Here is a 23,658-nt window from a genome sequence, read left to right as displayed (position 1 = left end):
ATACAGATACATTCAAATTGTGTAGTTGTGCTTATATGTGGGATGAAAAAAAAATACAGAAACCAGGTAAATATCTGTGATCACTTTGATAACTATATAAAGTAGATGTTTTCTTGTGGTGATTTCATTAACATTAAAGATATCTACTTTAGTGAATGAAAGTTTTCTATATTACCATAAATCCTAGTATATTTTAATTCTTAAAGCATGTTTGGGAGCCTTTCAGGTCTACACTATGAGGAATAGTGATGATCAGCCAGCTATCCCAGCACATGCATAAGGAACCATAAGATCTAGCTTTATTCAGCATATGATAAAATTTTCTGGTTTTCTAGTTTCAAGTACTTGGAAACTTTATGACGCAGTTAACAAACTTTTTCTAAAAGTTAAATTGCATTATCATATCAAGTGTCGAGATTCTTAGCCATTTTCTTTATACTCCCTCCTTAGATGTAAAAGTCTAGACGCCTACCACAGGTCATGCATATATTAAATGCAAATGGAAAGAAATAAAATAACAAAACTATTTCACTTAGCCAACATAGTATAAAGTTTCCATTTGCTGACTGTTCATTATTTTTAATTTATTTTGTCTTTTATTTGTAAATACAATTAAGTATCAAAATTATTATACTGGGATTAATAAAGCATAATGTTTCTTCCCAATCATAATAAGGATATAAGTAAAGTAATACGAAGTTTGGCATGTGGTACACACTGGCAGTCCTAACTATTTTGGGAGGCTAAGACAGGAGGACAGCTGGACCCTTTGTATTAGATGTCAGCCTGAGTAACATAGCAAGACCCTATCTCTAAACATTAGAAATAAAAGGAATTAGGTATATAGGATAGTAAAAAGAAGACAAGATCATCCGGGATTAAGTCTTCTTTTATTTATTAGTTGAATGATCTTAGAAAATTAATTTACCTATTTTGAATTAAGTTTCCCTACGTCTAACATGCAAAAAGTCTTAACAATATACTCCACACAGTTCTTGTAATACTACTAGAAAATAGTGAATAAATTCACTGGCTTATTGTGGAGTAGTAACATTTCTTAAGAGAGAAACTTTATAAACAGTATCATAAATCTGCTTCTTAGAAATTTTTAAAGAATTTATGAGTACGTGTATTTTTGTGAATGTATGCAATTTGTGTGCCGGTAGCCACAGAAGGTATCAGATTCTCCAGAACTGTAGCTACAGACAGTTGTGGGTGCTGGGAACTGAACTGGGTCATTTCCAAGAGCACTACAGATTCATAACAACTGAGCTATCTTCTCCAACTCTAGATATGTTTCTTCGCATTTAAATGCTTAATTTAAATGATGTAATTAAATAGACAACCAATCTCCTCCTCTCTTTTAGCAAATTAACATAAATTAACACAACTGGAAGGAAACAGAAATAGTTACCATATTTTGCAACCAAAAGTGACAACTTATTTCTCATACTTTGAAATCTTGTTTACTAAAAGCAAGATTTTATTTAATTAACAAATAGTATCTATACTTTCAACTAAACATTACAAATAGGACTTATAAGGAGTAAAGTTATTATATTTCTAAATTAAACCTTAATTATTTTTTATTTAGTTTATGTGATGCAGACACATTAATATTAAACTATACTCTTTAACAGTAACAAAAAAATAAATTAACATTTTACTTTTTCTATACTCATTACCTGAATGAGGCATTAAATAGAATCAAATATAGTTACAATAACAAGTAAATACAACAATCAAAGGAAAAATACTTGCAGCAAACCATACCTAGTAATAAGAACTGCATTATCGTGGTGGGCAATCCCATTTTCTGGAATGGTGTTTCCATCACTTTGGTGGGAGAGAATGGATTTCTGCCATTTACAGAAGCTATCGAGGGACTTGTCTGCATGATGGTTTATCTCCAAGTTTGGCTGCAATACAACATGCATACCAGAAATGTTCCAAACAAATTACTAAGGTCAGTTGTCAAAACTTGCGAAAACTAAAGTGGGACTATAACTAGAAGCAGTGTTTTTTAGGAATAATCTCTTGCTGATTGTTATCTCCACAACATCTTTCCTAGGGTTCATTTAAGTTATTACTGAACACACTTTCCTTCCAGTTCCAACTTGAACAATGAAGAGAACATTTCTGAAATCATCAGCATACAAAAATCAACCAAAACCATTATGATCAGATAAACCATACAAAATGCTTCTCCTTAATTCTGACACATGTAGCAAGTATGCATATATGGAGAGAAAACCCTAATAATAAATGAAATGTTTATTATTTTAAAAAGTATCTCACTTAAAGTGTAGAGCTAAAAATATTTAACTAGGACTTGGGAGGAAAAGTAACAAAGAAATATATCTGTTCATGTTGATAATCGCAAAGTCTAAGAGCTCTGATGTATAAACTAATCCATATTTACCTGATCTTCTGTGAGAACGATTAGGCGAGCCACTATAATATTCACAACGTTTCCTAGACTGGAGTCACGGTAAAGTTTGGCAACCTGACCTCCAGAAAATAAGAAAAGACAAAAAGTAAGACAAAAATAATTCGGCAATATTTGAATTTCTAAAATGATACAATGCAATTTTATGACTTAATGATGTGTATTTTAAAAGATATTCTCTTGCACTATAACACTTAAGACTCCACTTTCAAGATGCTTTGGTTAAAGGATTTTATGTAAGTCTACATAAGACATATTTTCTTCTACAGATGAAATGTTTACATCAAAAAATCTATAGTAGGAGTTGATGTTTCAAGTTCCTTAATAAAACTTAACAGCTCATTTTTAAACATTCATGTTAATTAAAAATGAACAATAAGAGTTTCAAATTTTATTTTCTATGCAACTTAAAAGTAGATTGACCACCTGGAAGTGGCAGTGCATAAATACACATAGGGAATTCGAGATGGCCAGAGTCATATGTATGGAGAGACATTGTCTCAAAAAAAAAAAAAAAAAAGTTGGTTGACAAATTCTTATTCTAGGGAAAAGAAAGACAGTACAATTCCATAGCAGAGCATGTATGTATTTTCTATGTTCAAGTTCTAGATTCAATCCTAAGCACAAATTAAATAATAATACAAATTCATTTTTTATCATTGGCTACAAATAAAATTTTATTATTTATTTTAATAAAAATTCACTAACTTAGTTTAAAACACAATAAGCTACTTAGTAATACAGTATGTAAGTGATCAAACTTACAATATTCATCACACTCAAAATATAATGTTCAATGTCTTTACGGCCATGGTAGCCCACCATCATTTTGTCTGCCACTACTAGTGTCTCCACAAATCTCTCAGTGCTCACGGATCTTCTCTGTCTGCGATGAATATGTGTGTCATTAATCGGTAGTAAAGAAGGAAAAGCAGATGTCTTATTCAGCCACCAAGGTTTGCCACTTTCTGTAAGATCTATAACAAAAATAATTGAGTAATTCAGATATATTCACTTCTGTATAGACCTCTTGTAGACAGGCTTCTCATAAACTCTCAAATGGATCAAGATATTCAACATAAAGAGAGTACAGAACTGTTTATATAAGAAAAACTTGTAAATCTTCAACTTAGTTATCTTATCTGAAAAAAACCAATATGAACATTTAACTTTGCACAAAAAATAGCTATAAAATAAATTAGTTAATAAAATTTTAAATAAGTCTTTCATATTATTCTAGTATTAAAAACATCATAAAATTACATTTATATTTGGAATGTGTACTGTACAAAACCATTTAAGATTTAACAAACTAAAGCCATGCCGACAGAAAACAATGATGCTGCAGTATCTATCCATAATTTAGAAAAGCATCTGTCTTAACCATAAGATCTCTTGTTAAAATGTCTTAATTAGAGGGCAGTAGTGGCACATGCCTTTGATCCCAGAACTCAGGAGGCAAAGGCAGGCAAATCTTTGAGCCTGGTCTACAGAGCGGCTACACAGAAAAACCCTGTCTCAAAAAAACAAAAAACAAAAACAAACAAACAAAGAAAAAGTCTTAATTAGAACCAATTCTGTTCTTCTCAATTTTTAAAAATGCTAAAGACACACATGGTATGTACTCACTTATAAGAGGATATTAGATATATAATATAGGATAATCACACTAAAATCTGGACACCTAAGGAATCTAATCAAGAAGGAGGAGCCTGGATAAGATGCTAAATCTTTATTCAGAAAGGCAAACGGATGGGCATCAGAAGAGGGAGAAAACAGGGAACAGGACAGGAACTTACCACAGAGGGCCTCTGAAAGACTCTACCCAGCAGGGTATCAAAACATATGCTGAGACTCATAGCCAAATTTTGGGCAGAGTGCAGGAAATCTTATGAAAGAAGAGGGAGATAGAAAGACCTGTAGGGGAAAGGAGCTCCACAAGGAGAGCAACAAAACCAATCTGGGCACAGGGGTCTTTTCTGAGAATGATACTCCAACCAAGGGCCATGAACCTAAAACTCCTGCACAGATGTAGCCCATGACAGCTCAGTGTCCAAGAAGGTTCCCCAGTAATAGGAACAGGGACTGTCTCTGGCATGAACTCATGGACTGGCTCTTTGTTCACCTCCACCTGAGAAGGGAGCAGCCTTACCAGGCCACAGAGGAAGACAATGAAGCCAATCCTGATGAGACCTGATAGATTAGGGTCAGATGGAAGGGGAAGAGGACCTCCCCTATCAGTGGACTTGGGGAGGAGCATAGGAGAAGAGAGAGGGTAGGTGGATTTGGGAGGGGATGGGGAAAGGGGATACAGCTGGGATACAATGTGAATAAACTGTAATTAATAAAAATAAAATAATTTAAAAAGTTCTATGAATTTAATTTCCACACAATTTTAATGTTTACAACTATTTAAGTTGGCAGAACACTCAGAGCATTACTTTTCTCAAGTCTGAAAGTGAGGTTGCTCAGTGGTTAAAGAGCAAGTTATCAAGATGCTTGACCATGTATCCTCATAAACCACTTAAATCCAGGTGGGTGAAGCAACTCACCTGCAATTTCAACAAATCCCAAGAGCAAGGTGCCAAGCAAGGCTAGTCATATAAATGATCTGTAGGTTGAATTTAGAGATCCTGACTTAATAAATAGGTGGAAAAGCAATAGAGGATGATTTCCAACATCAACCTGAGGTTTCCATAAGTACATGCATGCTACTCACACATGCACCAACACACAAGCAAAAAAAAAAAAAAAGTGCCTACACACACACCTGGAAAATTAAAAAAGGAAAATAAAATAAAGGTAAACAGTATGAACATGAGACCTGAAAGATATGTTAGCAACACTTTTTTGAGATTATAATATTATTATCTCATTTCTCCCTTTCCTTTCCTCCTTCCAAGGCCTCCCATATACCCTTTCTTGATCCTTCTCAAATTCATGGCCCCTTTTTTCATTAATTACTGTTACATGCATATGTTTGTGTTAACATATACACGCCTATGTCAGTATATGTACATATGTAACTTTGGATTATATACATATATATATGTATCCAGCTCAATATGTATAACGTTACTTATACGTATGTTTTCAGAACTGACCATCGTATAAGCAATTGGTTTGCTCTTCCCTGAAACACTATTTCTCCCACTCTCAGTATTCCATAGTTGGCTGTAAGTATTTGTGTTGAGCTCAATGCAGATGTCACCCCAACACACACACATGGGCACACACACACACACACACACACACCACCAGCACCACCACTCACTCAGTTACTTTTGCATGTCTATCGGTGTGACAATAAAGGTGTTCCCCTCATGGTTAGACAGTCAATGTTGGTGAGACTTTAGGGGTGTGGCTTCTGACATTACTAGGAGACAAAGTCTTGCAGCACACTCCCGTCCTTTGCTCTTATCTGCTCCCTCTTCTGTTCCTTGGGCCTTAGGTGGGGGTTTTAGTTGATATGAATCATGCAGTATATCCTTCATTTTTTAAAAATCAGAGTGTTCAATACTAAGGAATGTTTCTAGTTGTATGTCTTTTGTAAACACCATGTCATTTTTTTTTGACCACTGAATTTCTTTTTATTTTTTTCCAACATTTCAGAAACTTTATTTAACATTTTTAAAAAAGAAGACATATATTTAGTTTCTTTGACCAATGTTTTTCCAGTTTCCTTTTTTTTTTTTTTCAATGCAGTTTATTCAGGAACCTTGAACAATTATCTGACCCTGGGTAAAGCCAGCCCACTTTAAATAGCCTCTGGGTTGGCTACCCAGAGGCTATTTAAACACCATGTCATTTATATTTACCTTTATTAATAAATTTGAGGAAGCAAAGGACCTTAACATGTTTCTTTCATGTTTTTATGAAGAAGTGAACATTTTTGTCACCTCCATTACCAGAAATGTTTAATAAAAAATTAATATATAATTGACAGAAAGTGGCAATATTTTAATTGTTTTCCATTGTCCCCGCTTTTTTATTTTTTTATTCTTTATTAATTACACTTTATTCACTTTGTACCCCCCCCAGTGGTTCCCTCCCTTCTCCCGTCCCAATCCCTCCCTTCCTCCACCCTCTGCATGTATGCCCCTCCCCAAGTCCACTGATAGGGGAGGTCTTCTTTTCCTAGTCAATTAGGTCTCATCAGGAGTGGCTACATTGTCTTCTTCTGTGGCCTGGTAATGCTGCTTCCCCCTCAGGGGAAGGTAATTAAAGAGCAGGCCAATCAGTTCATGTCAGAGACAGTCCCTGTTCCTATTACAATGGAACCCACTTGGATACTGAACTGCCATAGGCTACATCTGTGCAGGGGTCTTAGGTTATCTCCATGCATAGTCCTTGGTTGGAGTATCAGTCTCAGAAAAGACCCCTGTGCTCAGATTTTTTGGTTCTGTTGCTCTCCTTGTGGAGTTCCTGTCCTCTCCAGATCTTACTGTTTCCCACTTCTTTCATAAGATTCCCTGTACTCTGCCCAAAGGTTGCCCATAAGTCTCAGCATCTGCATTGATAGTCTGCAGGGCAAAGCTTTTCAGAGGTCCTCTGTGGCAGAGTCCTGACTTGTTCCCTCTTTTCTCCTTCTTCTGATGGCCATCCTCTATGCCTTTCTGGATAGGAATTGAGCATTTTAGCAAGAGTCCTCCCTCTTGATTAGTTTCTTTAGGTGTACAGATTTTAGTAGGTTTATCCTATATTATATGTCTATATGAGTGAGTATATACCGTGTGCATCTTTCTGCTTTTGGGATAGCTCACTCAGGATGATCTTTTCCAGATCCCACCATTTACCTGCAAATTTCATGATTTCCTTGTTTTTTATTGCTGAATAATATTCCATTGTGTAAATATACCACAATTTGTGCATCCATTACTCCACTGAGGGGCATCTGGGCCGTTTCCAGCTTCTGGCAATTACAAATAGAGCTGCTACAAACATGGTTGAGCAAATGTCCTTATTGTGTACTTGAGCCTCTTTTGGATATATGCCTAGGAGTGGTATACCTGGATCTTGAGGAAGCGCTATTCCTGGTTGTCTGAGAAAGTGCCAGATTGATTTCCAAAGCGATTGTACAAGTTTACATTCCCACCAGCAGTACAGTAGGGTTCCCCTTTCTCCACAACCTGTCCAGCATGTGTTGTCTCTTGAGTTTTTGATCTTAGCCATTCTGATGGGTATAAGGTGAAATCTTAGGGTTGTTTTGATTTGCATTTCCCTGATGGCTAATGAGGTTGAGCATTTCTTTACGTGTTTCTCTGCCATTTGATATTCCTCTATTGTGCCCTTTTTTAATTTATGTTTTATGTATTATAATTTATTCACTTTGTATCCCAGCTGTAGCCCCCCTCCCTCATACCCTTCCCTATTTTCCCCTTTTAAACCTTGCATTGGTAGAACGAAGAAATTTTACAAAGTAAGAAGAAATGGAAATGATCATGAGAAGAAACAGTTAAATACTTTGAAATCTCACATAACTTCATTTAAATTAAATAATTCTCTCATTTCTAAAGGTCAAGGGAGACAGAAACACACCAATTCTTTTAATAGTCTATTCCAAATCAGTGTTCATTCATGTCCAGTTATAGCAAACAAACCCATAAATTGCCACAATGACCCTGCCTTATACTCTTTTGTGAGTATGAGTAGGACAACAACTTAGAATACAAGTGATTACATATATACAAATACATGATATACAATACTGTAGCATCTGCTAACTCTAGATTCTTCCTTGCTGGCTTGAAGAAAGCATGCAACCATGTTTTTTAACTCAAAAGCTCCTACAAGAGGAAGAGTTGTAGGTTCCCACCAGCAGTCCAGTAAAAAACAAAGCTATTGGGGCTGGAGAGATGGCTCAACAGTTAAGGGCACTGTCTGTTCTTTCAACGGACCTGGATTCAATTCCCAGGACCCTCATGGCAGCTCACAACTTTCTGTAACTCCAGTTCCACGGTATCTAACACCTTTGTACTAATGCACATAAAATAAAATAAATCACAAAACCAAAATACTAACGCTACCTACAACCACAAAGAATGAATATACGAAGAACCAAGGCAATAAGGAAGTAAGTAGATTGTCCACTAAGGACTATTCCCTTATTGGCCACTTCCTCCTCCTGAAGCTGACTACCAAGATCCATCTGTCAAAGTATTGAAATCTATCAATCAAAAGCCCTCTTTTTGGCTTACCTAATTATGGGGTTTCCCCTTGTACCTTTATAAACTGCTATTTCCCTAAGGGCCATGTGTGTCTCCTCTCTATTGAGAGGCAGTCCTTTGTCCCTCTGAGGAAAATATCTCTTCCACCTCTCCCCTGTCCTTTTTCTCCCCTCTGTCTTGTCTTCTATCCTCTGTCTTTGTACCTCTGGGGCAAAACAATCTCCTTTGTTCTGAGGTTTCGGTATGTCCTGTAACAACTCTGGTTCTTTCACTTTAAATATGAAAACTGCATCTTTTTATTTATAAATGACCAATAAAGATATTACATAGCATATAAAATTATATATTTACTACCATATATATGCATATAGAAAGAATAGGTAATATTCTACTTTGTTCTTCAATCAATTTAACATAATTGCTCATTAGAACCCTCTTTCTATATTTTATACATTTTTAAATACTTCCATAATGCTAAACTCAATGATTTGTAACTAATGAATGTCTAGCCAAAAAAAATGGAATACAAAAATTGTTTTTTGTTTCATAGTAAAGGTTAGTTATTCTTAATATTATTCCTTGCTCAATTTAATATTTTATACATTGTAGAATGTTTAAAAAAAATGTGTTCCATAAACATATAACATAACTTTTCTCCCTAAAACTAACAAATGGATTTTATTGATATCTAAAACAATATTTCAGCCTTTTGATCATTCCTAAATAAATGTCTGAATATATGCAGCCATTCACAATGGTTATATTGGCCTGCTAAACTTTCATATGTGTCATTTATTTGTCTATTTACTGTTTAGTTCATTGGCTCTGTCCTTTTTGAAAATAAGTTCTATGAAACAAGGACTTGTTGAGTTTGATAACTGCCACAGTCCTGGTACCTAAAAGTGTTGCACATGGTAAAAATACATATTTATTTAATAAATCTGTGAATATATAATGGAAATATGGAGAAACAATATTATCTATATCAATGGACTAAAATACATCCCACTCCCACTTCCTGGGTACAAGAATAACAGTGATTTATTTTTCACAATTTTTTTCTGGATTCTCTGAAGAAGTTTCTAAAATATACAGAAACTTTTCTATAAAGAATTTTTAATTCTTATTTGAATACTAAGTATAAATAATTTAGAACTGAGTATGGCATAAAAACGCCCAGAACCACAAACATGGGATATACTCACTTATATAGACCTATAAGATATGATAAACATAATGAAATCTATACACCTAAAAAAGATAATCAATTGAGCGGACATGGGGTAAGATGATCAATCCTCATTTAGAAAGACAGATGGGATGTGCATCGAACGTATGACAGGAGTCTACTGAGCGCATCTGAAAGACTCTAACTAGCAGTGTTTTCAAAGCAAAGACTCATGACCAAACCTTTGGCAGAGTACAGGGAATCATAAGAAAGAAGGGGAGTTAGTCTGATGGGGAAAGGATAGGAGCTCCACAAGGACCAAATATATCTGGGCACAGGGTCTTTTCTGAGACTGACATTCAACCAAGGACCATGTATGGACATAACCTAGAACCTCCACTCAGATGTAGCCTGTGGTAGCTCAGTAACCAATTGGTTTCCCAAAGTGAGGGGAACAGGGACTATTTCTAACAGGAACTCGATGACTGGCTCTTTGGTCTCCCCACCCCCGAAGGGAGGAGCAGTCCTGTTAGGCCACAGAGGAGGGCTTTGCAGCCAGTCCTGAAGATACCTGATAAAACAGGATCAGATGAATGGGGAGGAGGTCCCCCCCATCAGTGGACTTGGAAAGGGGCACGGTGGAGATGAGGGAGGGAGGGAGGGAGGGACTGGGAGGGAATGAGGGATCGGGACACGGCTGGGATACAGAGTTAATAAAATGTAACTGATAAAAAAAATAAAATAAAATAAAAAAAAGAAAAAAAAATAAAAAAAAAAAAAACGCCCAGAACCATAGAGTTTTATACTGTATATTCTGACATAATTCACAGCAAGCTAGCTGAGGATGTATGTCTGTAAATTTCCATCTCCCGTTTGTCCTATGATAATGAAATGTTGCAATCTAGTTCTTAGTGAAATATTTCCCAAGCTTACTAGACACAAAGTGTTTTTTACTTAGTAAGATCTAAGTAAAATCTAGTGCCATTAATGAAACGTAGAATTCTACTATAATATTTACCTTCAATGGAAGCCAGTAAAGTATCTGAAAGTGAGATATAGCCATATTGTGGAGGTTTGAATAAAAATGGCCCCCACAGGCTCATAGATTTGAATAGTTGGTCACCAGGGAATAGCACAATTAGGAAGCACAGTTTTACTGGAGTAGGTGTGACATAATTGGGGGAAGTGAGTCGATGGAAGTGAGCATTTGAGGTTTCAAATGCTCAGTTTTGCTGCCTGCTGATCCAGATGAGGAAATCTCAGCTACCTCTCCAGCACCATGTTTACCAGCACACTGCCATACTTCCCGCCATGGTGGGAATATCTAAATATCTAAACTGCAAGCCAGCACCACTTAAATGTCTTCCTATTTAAGAGTTGCTAAGCTCATGCTGTCTCTTCACAACTATAGTAACCTTACCTCAGACACATTTTTAGGAGACAGATTTGACTGAAAACAGAAAGATTAAACCTGCAAATAGGAAACCCAGTTAGAATATCAAGACAATAGTTTAGGTAAGAGATGAAGAGAAACAATTGTACTAGTGTCAGGGAAATGAGGAGAAATGTTTAGGAAATAGCCTCAGTAAACTAGAGGAGAATTGGTAAAAATAAGGTAAATCTTACAGCTCCAAAGACAGAATTTTGTTACTGTTTTGTTTTTGAAACAGTATCTCTCAATGTAGTCCTGGCTGTCTGGAACTCACTATGTAGACAAGGCTGGATTCCAACTCATAAGAGATCCACCTGCCTTTGCCTCCCAAGTGCTACCATTAAAGGCATGTACCACCATACCTAGCTCTTACAAAGGAAAGATTTTCATAGCAATAGAAATAAGTTTGAAAGTGTTTGACTCATGCCATAACCACTGGAAGATAAAACTGTGACTGAATTAGTACAATAGGCTCTTAATGTGGACTGCAGAGATAGCTCAGTGATTAAAATGAAGGCTCACAACCACAAAGACAAATGGAAAATAATATAAGTATCAAAAGCTGAGAGGTATGTTTCAGAATAGGATAAAACAGTTATTTCCTTTATAATAATAAAGAAAAATATGTCATATCATGGGAAAACAAAAGAAAATTACTTCAAAATAAATATTTGAAATCTAGTTTCAAAAGACTGTCTATAGAGGTACAATTGCAACCTGAATTTTGTTAGATATAAAAGATATCTCTATTTAGTTTTATTACTCAATATAAAGACCAGAATAAACTAAGGAACTGTGTTTCATGGTTTGAAGTCTTTTAAATGTATTTACATGAAACAGCCTTTTTCTAGTACCAACTCTTGACCAAAACTTTACATAAACAAGTCTGGGAGATTTTTTAATCTTACTCAAAAAGAAAGTATGCAGAATAAGCAAAGAACTACAAAGACCACTTAAACACCTATGAAAGAAGAAAATGACTCTGTAATGCATATGGATGGAAACCAAAGGCTGATGCATTCACTAACTAACTAGGCAATCCAAAAACATAAAGAAAAACATCTGTTAAAAAATGTATTGGCACAGGAGACAACTTCCTGAACAGAACACCAACAGCACAGGCTCTAAGATCAACAGAGCCAAAAAAGCTGGGCCCAGGGGGACCTGCAGTGACCAATTAATAAATGGGAACTCATGAAATTGAAACGCTTCTGTAAAGCAAAGCACACTGTCATCAGAACAAAATGACAGCCTACAGACTGGGAAAATATCTTCACCAACCCTATATCTCACAGAAGGCTAATATTCAGAACATATAAAGAACTCAAGAAGTTAAAAAGCAACAAATCAAGTAATCCAATTAAAAAATGAGGTACAGAGTTAAACAGAGAATTCTCAATAGAGGAATATCAAATGGCAGAGAAACACTTAAAGAAATGCTCCACATCCTTAATCATTCGGGAAATGCAAATTAAAATGACCCTGAGATTTCACCTCACACCCATCAGAATGGCTAAGATCAAGAACTCAAGTGACAACACATGCTAGAGAGGTGTGGAGAAAGGGGAACCCTCCTCCATTGTTGATGGGAATGCAACCTTGTACAACCACTTTGAAAATCAATCTGGCACTTTCTCAAAAAATTAGGAGTAGTGCTGCCTCAAGATCCAGCTATACTATGCCGAGGCATGTACCCAAAAAATGCTCCACCATCCACCATTTGCTCAGCAAATGTCTTTTGCCCAGCAGCTTTATTTATAATAGCCAGAAGCTGGAAACAACCCAGATGCCCCTCAACAGAGGAATGGATACAGAAATTGTGGCACATTTTAACAATGGAATAGTACTCAGCAATTAAAAACAAGGAAATCATGAAAATTTCAGGCAAATGTTGAGAACTAGAAAAGATCATACTGGGAGAGGTAACCCAGAAGCAGAAAGAAACATATGGTATATACTCACTTATAAGTGGACATTAGCCATATAATATAGGATAAACATACTAAACTCGTCCTAAAGAAGCTAAACAACTCTTGGCTTCATTGATTCTTTGAATCGTTTTGTTTGTTTCTAATTTATTGATTTCAGCCCTGAGTTTGATTATTTCCAGCTGTCTACTCCTCTTGGGTGTGTCTGCTTCTTTTTTGTTGTAGGGCTTTCAGGTGAGCCGTTAACTTACTTGTATGAGATGTTTCTGGACCTAGGGGTCTTTTCTGAGACTGAGTCTCCAACAAAGAAACATTCATGGAGATAACCTAGAACCCCTGCACAGATATAGCCCGTGGCAGATCAGTCTCCAAATGGGCTTCCTACTAAGGTGAACAGGGGCTGTCTGTGACATGAACTCAGTGGCTGGCTCTTTGATCACCTCCACCTGAGGGGGAAGCAGCATTATCAGACCACAGAGGAAGACTATTAAAGACAGTACTGATGAGACCTGATAAGCTAGGGGCAGATGGAGAGAGGGGGGAGAGATCCTCCACTATCAGTGGACTGGGGAAGGGGCATGGGAGGAGATGAGGGAGGGGCTACAGCTAGGATACAAAGAGAATACATTGTAATAACTAAAAAATATATATATTAAAAAGAAAAAGGAAAAAAAAAGAAGCTAACCAACAAGGAGGACCCAAGGGGAAATGTCTAATCCTTATACAGAAGGGCAAACAGGACAGACATAGGAAGTAGGAGAATATAGGAAACAGGACAGGAGCCATCCACAGAAGATCTCTGAAAGACTACCCACCAGGGTATCGAAGGAGATACTAAGACTCATAGCCAAAGTTTGGGCAGAGTGCAGGAAACCTTATAAAAAAAAAAAAAAAAAAAAAAAAAAAAAAAAAAAAAAGACCTGGCGGGAACAGGGACTCCACAAGGAGAACAACAGAGCCAAAAAAGCTGGGCCCAGGGGGACCTGCAGTGACCAATACTCCAACCAAGGACCATGCATGGAGAGGACCTAGACCCCCGGTTCAAAGGAAGCCCATTGGCTGCTTAGATTCCAAGTGGGTTCCCTAGTGAGAGGTACAGGGGCTGTCTCTGATATGAACTCAGTGGCTGGCCCTTTGATCCCCTCTCCCTGGAGGGTGGAGCCTTACCAGGCCACAGAGGAAGACGATGCAGCTAACTTTGATGAGACCTGATAGACTAGGGCCAGATAGAAGAGGAGAAGGTCCTCTCCTATCAGGGGACTAGAGAAAGGGCATAAGGGGAGAAGAGGAAGGGTGGGTGGGACTGGGAGGAGATGAGGGAGGGGGCTGCAGCAGGGATATAAAGTGAATTAAATTGTAATAAATAAATAAATAAATACCAAAAACCTTTTTGTTCAAGGTCAGTCTGGTCTACAAAGTAGATTACAGCAGAGCCAGGGCTATAAAGTAAGACTCTGTCTCAAGAAAAGAAATATCCTTCAAGAGTAGAAAGAATTACCTTAACAATGATAATAAGTAAAATTTGAGAAACAAATATATGCTTAGATAAGCAAAATGGGAGTTGGGAAACACATCCAAAGCTACATTGGAGCCCATGTTCCTTTTGTTCTGCTATGGTGGCCTAAGTACTGTACATTTTTCCAATTTTCATATGTATCCTAAGTTACCATTTCTACTCTTGTATAGCTTCCAGAACAGTCTTTCTAGAACACATACAGGTTTATATAATTCCTGTTCCTTAAAATCTGTCAGAGGATTTCCAGTAGACAGTGAACTCTGTGATATGCTATCTGAGCTCTTTCTGTTGGTCCCTTCTAGTCTCTCTAGTTTAATTTCTCACAATCACTCCCCTAGATTACCTCAAACTTCTTCTGTGTATCCCCAACACATATATATTCTGACAGCTAATAACATTAACTATTAATGTATAGAGTGCAACAGTCTCTTTTGCTCAGGACTTATAACTCCTGACTCCTCTCTGTGGAGCACTCTAGCAGCTGATCATCCTCTTTAGCCCCCCTCAGGTCTCAGCTGAAAATCACCTCTTCCATGAAACCCTTCTTGATCACTGAATCCTAAGTTTGTTGGCCCTGCTGTGTATGGGCAGTTCCCTGTTCAGTGCTAAAACTGCCCATGAGTGCTCCCTAACTGCTCTTCCAAACCTTCCAAGGGCGTGCATTCCTGATACGAGCATGAAAATGCCAGGCTAACCTAGCAACACAGAGTGCTATGGAATGCCTGTGTTTGCAAATTGTAAATAATAAAGCACTTTTCTTCTCGTCAAAGAAAAAAAATGTCAAATTTTACCTAGACACATTTTAAGGATTTCTTAAACAGCTTCCAAACCATTACTACCTAAAACTCTATAAGATGGTTCTGGACATTATAACTTTAACCACCCAAATAGTTTTATCATTAAAATTTTACTCTCCAGAAAAAGAGACATCAGTAATACACAATACTTTCCAAATGTTTACACTCACCTGAAACCCCACAATGAGAATGGTCATAGATGTGTCGTTGCTGAAGAGTAGACTTTTTGTAAATAACATGAGGATGGCCATTTTCATAACTAAAATGTTTGGAATCCTCTGTAGTATTCTTTAGAGGCTCAATAAAATATTCTTCATCTTCTGTAGCAATAATACCGTGCTAAAAGAAGGAGCAACAAAGGATTTACCTAGAAGGGTCATTTTAAATAAATATCTTTATTACCAAAATTAAAAGATATCATCTCCTCAAAACAGAAGTTAAAAATACATGTTAATTTAAAACTTATGTATTTTCTGTACTAAGTAAAACTACTTAGTACATTTTTTACTAAGTAATACTTTACTACTAAATAAATTTCTTCATGTTTTAAGAAGGGCAATTAAAAATCTTTACATGTTCTGCAATGTAAATTGATGGAAAGCACTCCCAAACTTAGGAGACCTAGAAGCCAAAATAGAAGTCTGTTAGGTCCCTGAATGACCTCTTATAAAACTCCCTGATGTAAACACTAACACAAGGGAAAAGGAAACTTCCTCGGTGACAACCATGGGCACTTGAGGTTTGTAATATACTAATTATATGTTTTATCTAAGATACATTTTCTTTTGGATATGAAGTTACAGGCTCAGAAATAATAAAAAATGTCCAATGCTGTATGTACAGAGGAAGGAAAAAGAACTTGCTGAAATCAAGAAAAACTCCTCTGTTCTGTACAACATCACATATTTTCTGCCTGTTTGGTCACCTCCTGTTCAGCTGTCATATCTTAACACTTCTTGGCTTATTAAATGGAATGGCATCATTCTCCTCTGAGCTAAGTTAGAGCTTATTATCAACATCATCTACTTTAAGTTAATGCCACACTGTTGCAGCTCAAATATTGAAGCTTTAATTAAGTTCAGGACAATGTTTCCACTGAACATTTTAACTCTCAACTAAATACTTGATTTCTCTGTGAAAATTTTTCTTTTACATGTCTCTGTATCAGTTACAGACCCAGAATGTGTCTCACATACAGTAGATAAGTTTTCTTGTGAAAAATAAGATGGGAAAAGTAACCTGCATGAAAAACAAGAACTCCACAAAATAAGTAAGAACTCTGCTCTTACCTAATCCCATTTTTCTAATTATGGCATATGAGAGGATGACTCTAAATGCAATGACTCTTTGACACAGATAAAATACAAACACTCTAAAGTTATTTCCTTGCTGAGAAAATGAAAGTTAGTCTAAATTATTCATGTTAAAACAGCACTCTGGGGAACTCTAAAGGTCCCATGTAGTACCTCAAGGGATTGTTCCAGACAACAAAGGGAGATCTACATGACTTAGATTCTCTGGCTCAGCCTGAATCAGCTCTATGTTTATTAATCAGTGTACTAAGTGTCCAAATAGCATTTCATATGAGAAAAGGGTTTCTTTCTCTAAAAAGAAAAAAAAAAAAAACACATTGAATATGCCTGGTACAAATAATCTCTTAAGTACCTTTGATTTCTAAACTTCTATGATTCTATTTAGAGAAATTTGTTTTAACTACTATATGCTTAGAAAGATAGATAAGATATAATTAGATATGTTACAACTTAAAGAAAAGGTTGGCAGTCACCCACAACCTTCATGAAATGAGTTGAGGAATCAAAAACAAAACAAAACAAAAGAATCCCTTAGTAACTTCATATTATTTTTATTATTGTTTCTATCCCTTTGGGTAACAGTCCCTCTATTAAATGCAAACACTGAGGAATAACTTAATACACTATTAACAACTCCAAAATCTATGTAAAAATTACTTTACCAGGCACTTTAACTATGTGCTAGAAAACTGAGCACAGTGTTTTAAAAACATAGGCAAGTTTTGTTAAGACTTTTAATTAGAAGAAAGTGTAAGACAGAAATCTAGGGTTTGGCCCAGAAAGACTACAACACTGAAATCATACTGATCTGTCATCAGTATTATGTTGAAAGCCTCTCACAAACAATAACAAAAACTGCAGGTTACTGAGGGAAAATAGATTCAAGCCTGATAAGTAAGAAACAAGAAGAAAACAACCTGTAAAAATAAAAAGATTCTGAAATAGCATTTCAGAAGTTTTACATGGTATGTGTACTAAAAATTGTTTCTTCATATATCTCATTCACTCTGAATACCTCCATGAAATAAGCAATATGATTAGCTTTACTTTACAAGAAACTAAAAAAAAGCAAAATTTAGCAACAAACTCATTTTTCTGACTTCAGAGTTTAGATGCCTAACCACTGTACTATAATTATCTCATATCTAATGGCTCTTTCTGACTGAGCATCAATGAGAATGTGAAAACTATGCTAGTTGGTGGAGATAAGTAGTGAATCAAAGAAATTCTGGGCTCTGTCATAATGCTTACATTCTACTGGGAAAGGAAGGAAAACATAATTAATTAAATACATAAATAATATACCAGGTCATGATGTTAAGAAAGGGAGAAAAGGGCACTGTGAAAGGACACAAAAGAATTATAAAGATTATATACAAACTGTTTAGGGTGTTTCAAAATATCTTCTACTGAACAATTTGGACTGCAGAGATAGCGCAGTTGGTGAACTGTGTGCCTCATGCACAGTAAGTCTCAGAAAACATGTACATATGCAGGATCTGCTGTCAAATACCTGTAATCCCACTGTAGGTCAATGCATAAAGGTATGTCACTGAGGCTTACTGGCAAGCTAGTCTAAATTACATTGCCTAAGCCAATGAGGAATTCTGTCTCAGAAACCAAAGTGTATGGCATCCAAGGAATATCTGAGATTGACTACTGGTGTTCACATGCATGTACATTTGTGTGCACACCTGTACACACACATAAAATTTAGCGATATGTGAACAGAAGCCTGCATAAGGTGAATAAGGAAAAAAGATGTACTGATAAAATAACTAAGTACAAAGAAAATGGAGTAGGAACATATTTACACTATTTAAGAAACAACAGGCCACAGAGGAAGACAATATAGCCAGTCCTGAAGATACTTGATAAACTAGGGTCAGATGAAAGGGGAGGAGGACCTCCCCTATCAGTGGACTGGGCGAGGGGCAGGGGAAGAGAAGAGGAAAGGAGGGCAGGATTGGGAGAGGATGAGTGAGGGGGCTACAGCTAGGATACAAAGTGAATAAATTGTAATAAATATTTTTTTTTAAAAAAAAAAAGAAGAAACAGCAAGGAAACACAATGACTGACCAAGGGAGAGAAATGGAAATTAACTTAAGGTTAGAAAATAGAAGATCCCACACTACAACTCTGGCAAAACCCCTGCTCTACCAGAGGCCACACTTATACCCAGAAGCCCAGATAAGATCCAGCCCGCAGACTTCCAAAGCTTCCTCAGAACCCACTCAGCATTCCTTAACAGCATCCCTTAACAGCATCCTGCCCAATGTCCATATTCCAGCCTACAACTCTGACAGAAGCCCTCTGCTCTGCAAGAGGCCACACCAGTTCCCACAAACCTAGAGCCAATACTGACACCCAAAATTCTAGAGGTCATACAGGCTGTCAAAAACTCAGTGGAGACACCCTTTTTGGACCTGAGGACTCACTGGTCACTAGAACAATAGGTCACTCAAGCTAGAAAGCCAGAGAGGAAACAGGAATCAAAGGAAAGAGCATCCATCCAACAAAGACAAACTCAGATACCTGCACTTAAGCCTATAATTACTTCAAACCTGGAAGCCAGCGTAAGAAGGCAATTAACAACAGCCAGGGAAATACAGCACCACCAGAGCTACAGGGATCCCTGGATAGTCCAACACAGCAGAAGCACAAGAAAATGACCTTAAAAGCAATTTTATAAAGATGATAGCAGTCCTTAAAGAGGAAATTAATAAATCCCTTAAAGTAAATCAAGAAAGAATGGCCCAAAGCTCTCTACAATTCCCCCTTTTTGTTTTAGACGCATCAGGCAAGAGTAGAGGTCTGATCTCTGATATTAGAAATAAATTGGGACTTTGTACCAATGTTCATTTAGGTGTCATCCACCCAAAGAGCATCAGACCCGTCCGATACCTTTTTCTCAGAGGCGGGACCTGGGGCATCAACCCGCATGCAATCAGACAGGTAAATCAATTAAATAGTCCTATATCCCCCAAGGAAATAGAAGCAGTCATCGAAAGTCTCCCATCCAAAAAAAGCCCAGGACCTGATGGTTTCAGCGCAGAATTCTACCAGACATTCAAAAGAGAGCTAACTCCAGTTCTCTTCAAACTATTCCACAAAATCGAAACAGAAGCAACATTACCAAACTCATTCTATGAAGCCACAGTCACCTTGGTACCTAAACCTCACAAAGACCCAACCAAAAAAGAGAACTTCAGGCCAATCTCCCTTATGAACATTGATGCAAAAATACTCAACAAAATACTTGCAAACCGAATACAAGAACACATCAAAGATATTATCCACTATGACCAAGTAGGCTTCATCCCAGGTATGCAGGGGTGGTTCAATATACGGAAATCCATCAATGTGATCCACCATATTAACAAATTGAAAGAAAAAAACCACATGATAATCTCCCTAGATGCTGAAAAAGCATTTGACAAAGTCCAACATCCATTCATGTTTAAAGTATTGGAAAGATCAGGGATACAAGGCACATATCTAAACATAGTAAAGGCAATATACAGCAAACCTATAGCCAACATCAAACTGAACGGAGAGAAACTTAAAGCAATCCCACTGAAATCAGGGACAAGACAAGGCTGCCCACTCTCTCCATATCTCTTCAACATAGTTCTGGAAGTCCTTGCTAGAGCAATAAGACAGTTGAAGGAGATCAAGGGGATACAAATTGGAAAGGAAGAAGTCAAATTATCACTATTTGCAGATGATATGATAGTATACGTGAGTGACCCTAAAAACTCTACCAGGGAACTCCTACAGCTGATAAACACCTTCAGCAAAGTGGCCGGATACAAAATTAACTCAAAAAAATCAGTAGCCCTCCTGTATACAAAAGACAAAAGGGCTGAGAAAGAAATTAGGGAAACAACACCCTTCACAATAGCCACAAATGACATAAGGTACCTCTAACCAAGGAAGTCAAAGACTTGTATGAAAAAAATTTCAAATCTCTGAAGAAAGAATTAGAAGAAGATATTTTTTTTCTTATTTCAAATTCCTTTGATAAGTTTTCAAAAGAACATAAATATCTGTTTTGTGGGGGCTCTTTATCTTAGCCTCCTAAGACCTCAGACAATTTAGATTATCTGATTGCAGTGTGTGTGTGTGTGTGTGTGTGTGTGTGTGTGTGTGTGTGTGTGTTTGATACAGTCTCTCTACTTAGTCCTGGAATTCACTATGTAGACCAGGCTGTTCCCATACTCACAGAGATCCATCCACCTGCCTCTGCTCCCAAGTGCTGGGCTTAAAGGCTTGTGATACCACCCTGGCCCTGACTATATTTTTTGTTTCTTTCTCATTCTACCTTTAATCAAATTCCGACACACACGCACACACACACACACACACACACACACACACACACACACCAGCTTTGTTCCACCCTTTTATTTACTTTTCTCTGCTCCACATTTTCTTTGTTAATTCAGTACTAACCAATAGTCTATCTCTCTTTTATTTCTTTCTACTGATGTGTTTCTTAACGCACATCAGTGTTTCTTTACTTCCTAAAGTGACTGGAGTTTAAAGGGCTGATTTGTCATTTGAACATTATTTCATGTTTATAGTGAACCTATTCTTTGATAGTGACTTTTTTTTTTCAGGCAGTATTCTTTTTTTCAGAAAATGAAAAGAGACTAAGCCTGGTTCCCTAAACACAAACATACCTCAAACCTATAATAACACAGTCCCTCAATAACATTGCAAATACTTCCAATGAAAGAACACTTAAGAAAAATATCCTGTTCCTTGTCTTCTCCTACTTCTGATGTCTATCCTGTTTGCCCTTCTGAGTGAGGTTTCAGCCTCTTCCTAGAGTCTTCCTTGTTATTTGGCTTCTTTAGAACTATAGATTTTAGTATGTTTATCCTACATTACATGTCTGTCTAGTATCCTTTTATAAGTGAGTATATACTATGTGTGTCTTTCTGCTCCTGGGATACCTCACTCAGGATGATCTTTTCTAGTTCCTACCATTTGCCTGCAAATTTCATGATTTCCTTTTTTTAAATTGCTGAGTAGTATTCCATTGTGTAGATGTACCACAGTTTCTGTATCCATTCTTCCGTTGAGGGACATCTGGGTTGTTTCCAGATTCTGGCTGTTATGAATAAAGCTGCTACAAACATGGTTGAGCAAATGCCCTTGTTGTATGGTTTGCCACCTTTGCCCAGGAGTGGTAGTGTTGGATCTTGAGGTAGCACTATTCCTAATTTTCTTGTTTTATAATTTATTTATTTTTTATTAATTACAGTACAGTTTATTAACTTTGTATCCCAGCTGTATCCCATACCTCTCCCCTAGTCCACTTCCTCCTCCCCTTCCTTCTGACCCTAGCCTATCAGGTCTCATCAGGACTGGCTGCATTGTCTTCCTCTGTCGCCTGGTAAGGCTGCTCACTACTCAGTGGGAGGTGATCAAAGAGCCAGCCACTGAGTTCATGTCAGAGACAACCCCTGTTCCTCTTACTAGGGTACCCACTTTGCACACTGAGCTGCCATGGGCTACATCTGTGCAGGGGTTCTAGGATATCTCTGTGTATGGTCCTTGGTTAGAGTATCAGTCTCAGAAAAGATACAAAGATCCCTGTGCTCAGATTATTATTATTATTATTATTATTATTATTATTATTATTATTATTGTTATTAGTTTGTTGGTCTCCTTGTAGAGCTCCTATCCCCTCCAGGTCTTTCTTCTCCCCCTGCTTATGAAAGCAGAAAACCTTCTTTCATAAGATTCCCTGCACTCTGCCCAAAGTTTGGCTATGAGTCTCAGCATCTGCTTCGATACTCTGTTGGGTACAGCCTTCCAGAAGCCCTCTGTGGTAGGCTCCTGTCCTGTTTCCTGTTTTCTCCCTCTTCCAATGTCTATCTCCTTTGCCCATTCTGAATGAGGATTGAGCATCTTACATAGGGTCCTCCTTCTTCCTTAGCTTCTTTGGGTGTACAGATTTTAGTATGTTTATCCTATATTATATATTTAATATCCTTTTATAAGTGAGTTTATACCATGTGTGTCTTTCTGCTTCTGGGATATCTTACTCAGGATGATCTTTTCTAGTTCCATCCATTTGCCTGCAAATTTTATGATTTCCTTGTTTTTAATTGCTGAGTAGTATTCCATTGTGTAAATGTACCACAATTTCTGTATCCATTCCTCCACTGAGGGACATCTAGGTTATTTCTAGATTCTGGCTATTACGAATAGAGCTGCTACGAACATGGTAGAGCAAATGTCCTTGTTGTATACTTGAGCATATTTTGGACGTATGCCTAGGAGTGGTATAGCTGGATCTTGAGGAAGCAATATTCCTAATTGTCTGAGAAAGCACCAGATTGATTTCCAAAGTGGTTGTACAAGGATACATTTCCACCAGCAATGGAGGAAGGTTCCCCTTTCTTCATAACCTCTCCAGCAAGAGCTCTCACTTGAGTGTTTTTTTTTTTATCTTAGCCAGTCTTATGGGTGTGGGGTAGAATCTCAGGGTCCAGGACAGGAACCTTCCACAGGGGCCTCTGGAAGACTCTACCCAGCAGGGTATTGAAGGAGATACGACTCATAGCCAAACTTTGGGCAGAGAAACCTTATAAAAGAAGAGGGAGACAGAAAGACCTAAAGGGAACAGGAACTCTACAAGAAAACTATCAGAGCCAAAAAAAAAAAAAAAAAAAAAAACAAACCCTGGGCCCAGGTGGGCCTGCAGAGCCAACCAAGGACCATGCATGGAGAGGACCATGAACCCCTGTTCAGATGAAGTCCATAGGCTGCTCAGTGTCCAAGTGGGTTCCCTATTAAGGGAAGCAGGGGCTGTCTATGACATGAACTCAGTGGCTGGCTCTTTGATCACCTCCCCCTGGAGGGTGCAGCCTT

At 37.3% G+C, this 23,658-nt stretch overlaps 1 protein-coding gene across 4 annotated transcripts in view; it reads right to left on the bottom strand.

The window, feature by feature from the left end:
- Positions 1-23,658, bottom strand: part of Adamts6 (ADAM metallopeptidase with thrombospondin type 1 motif 6) — a 263,176-nt gene that overhangs the window by 216,337 nt on the left and 23,181 nt on the right. For 2 of the 4 annotated variants that reach the window (XR_009592406.1, XM_060385684.1), the window contains exons 4-7: positions 15,628-15,796; positions 3,215-3,426; positions 2,423-2,506; positions 1,774-1,919 (exon numbers count right to left, since the gene is read on the bottom strand). Coding sequence is in view for 2 of the 4 variants with exons in the window: in XM_060385684.1 (XP_060241667.1) it covers positions 1,774-1,919; positions 2,423-2,506; positions 3,215-3,426; positions 15,628-15,796 (611 nt within the window). In the remaining 2 variants the exon portion in view is untranslated. Of the gene's footprint in view, positions 1-1,773; positions 1,920-2,422; positions 2,507-3,214; positions 3,427-15,627; positions 15,797-23,658 lie in introns of those variants that run through there. The other 2 variants (XM_060385685.1, XM_060385686.1) reach the window with 2 other exon arrangements.

Source organism: Meriones unguiculatus, chromosome 6 (assembly GCF_030254825.1).
Source record: "Meriones unguiculatus strain TT.TT164.6M chromosome 6, Bangor_MerUng_6.1, whole genome shotgun sequence".
Lineage (NCBI taxonomy): Eukaryota > Metazoa > Chordata > Mammalia > Rodentia > Muridae > Meriones > Meriones unguiculatus.
The sequence above is the reverse complement of the archived record's forward strand: the minus strand, read 5'-3'. Positions and strand labels throughout refer to the sequence as shown.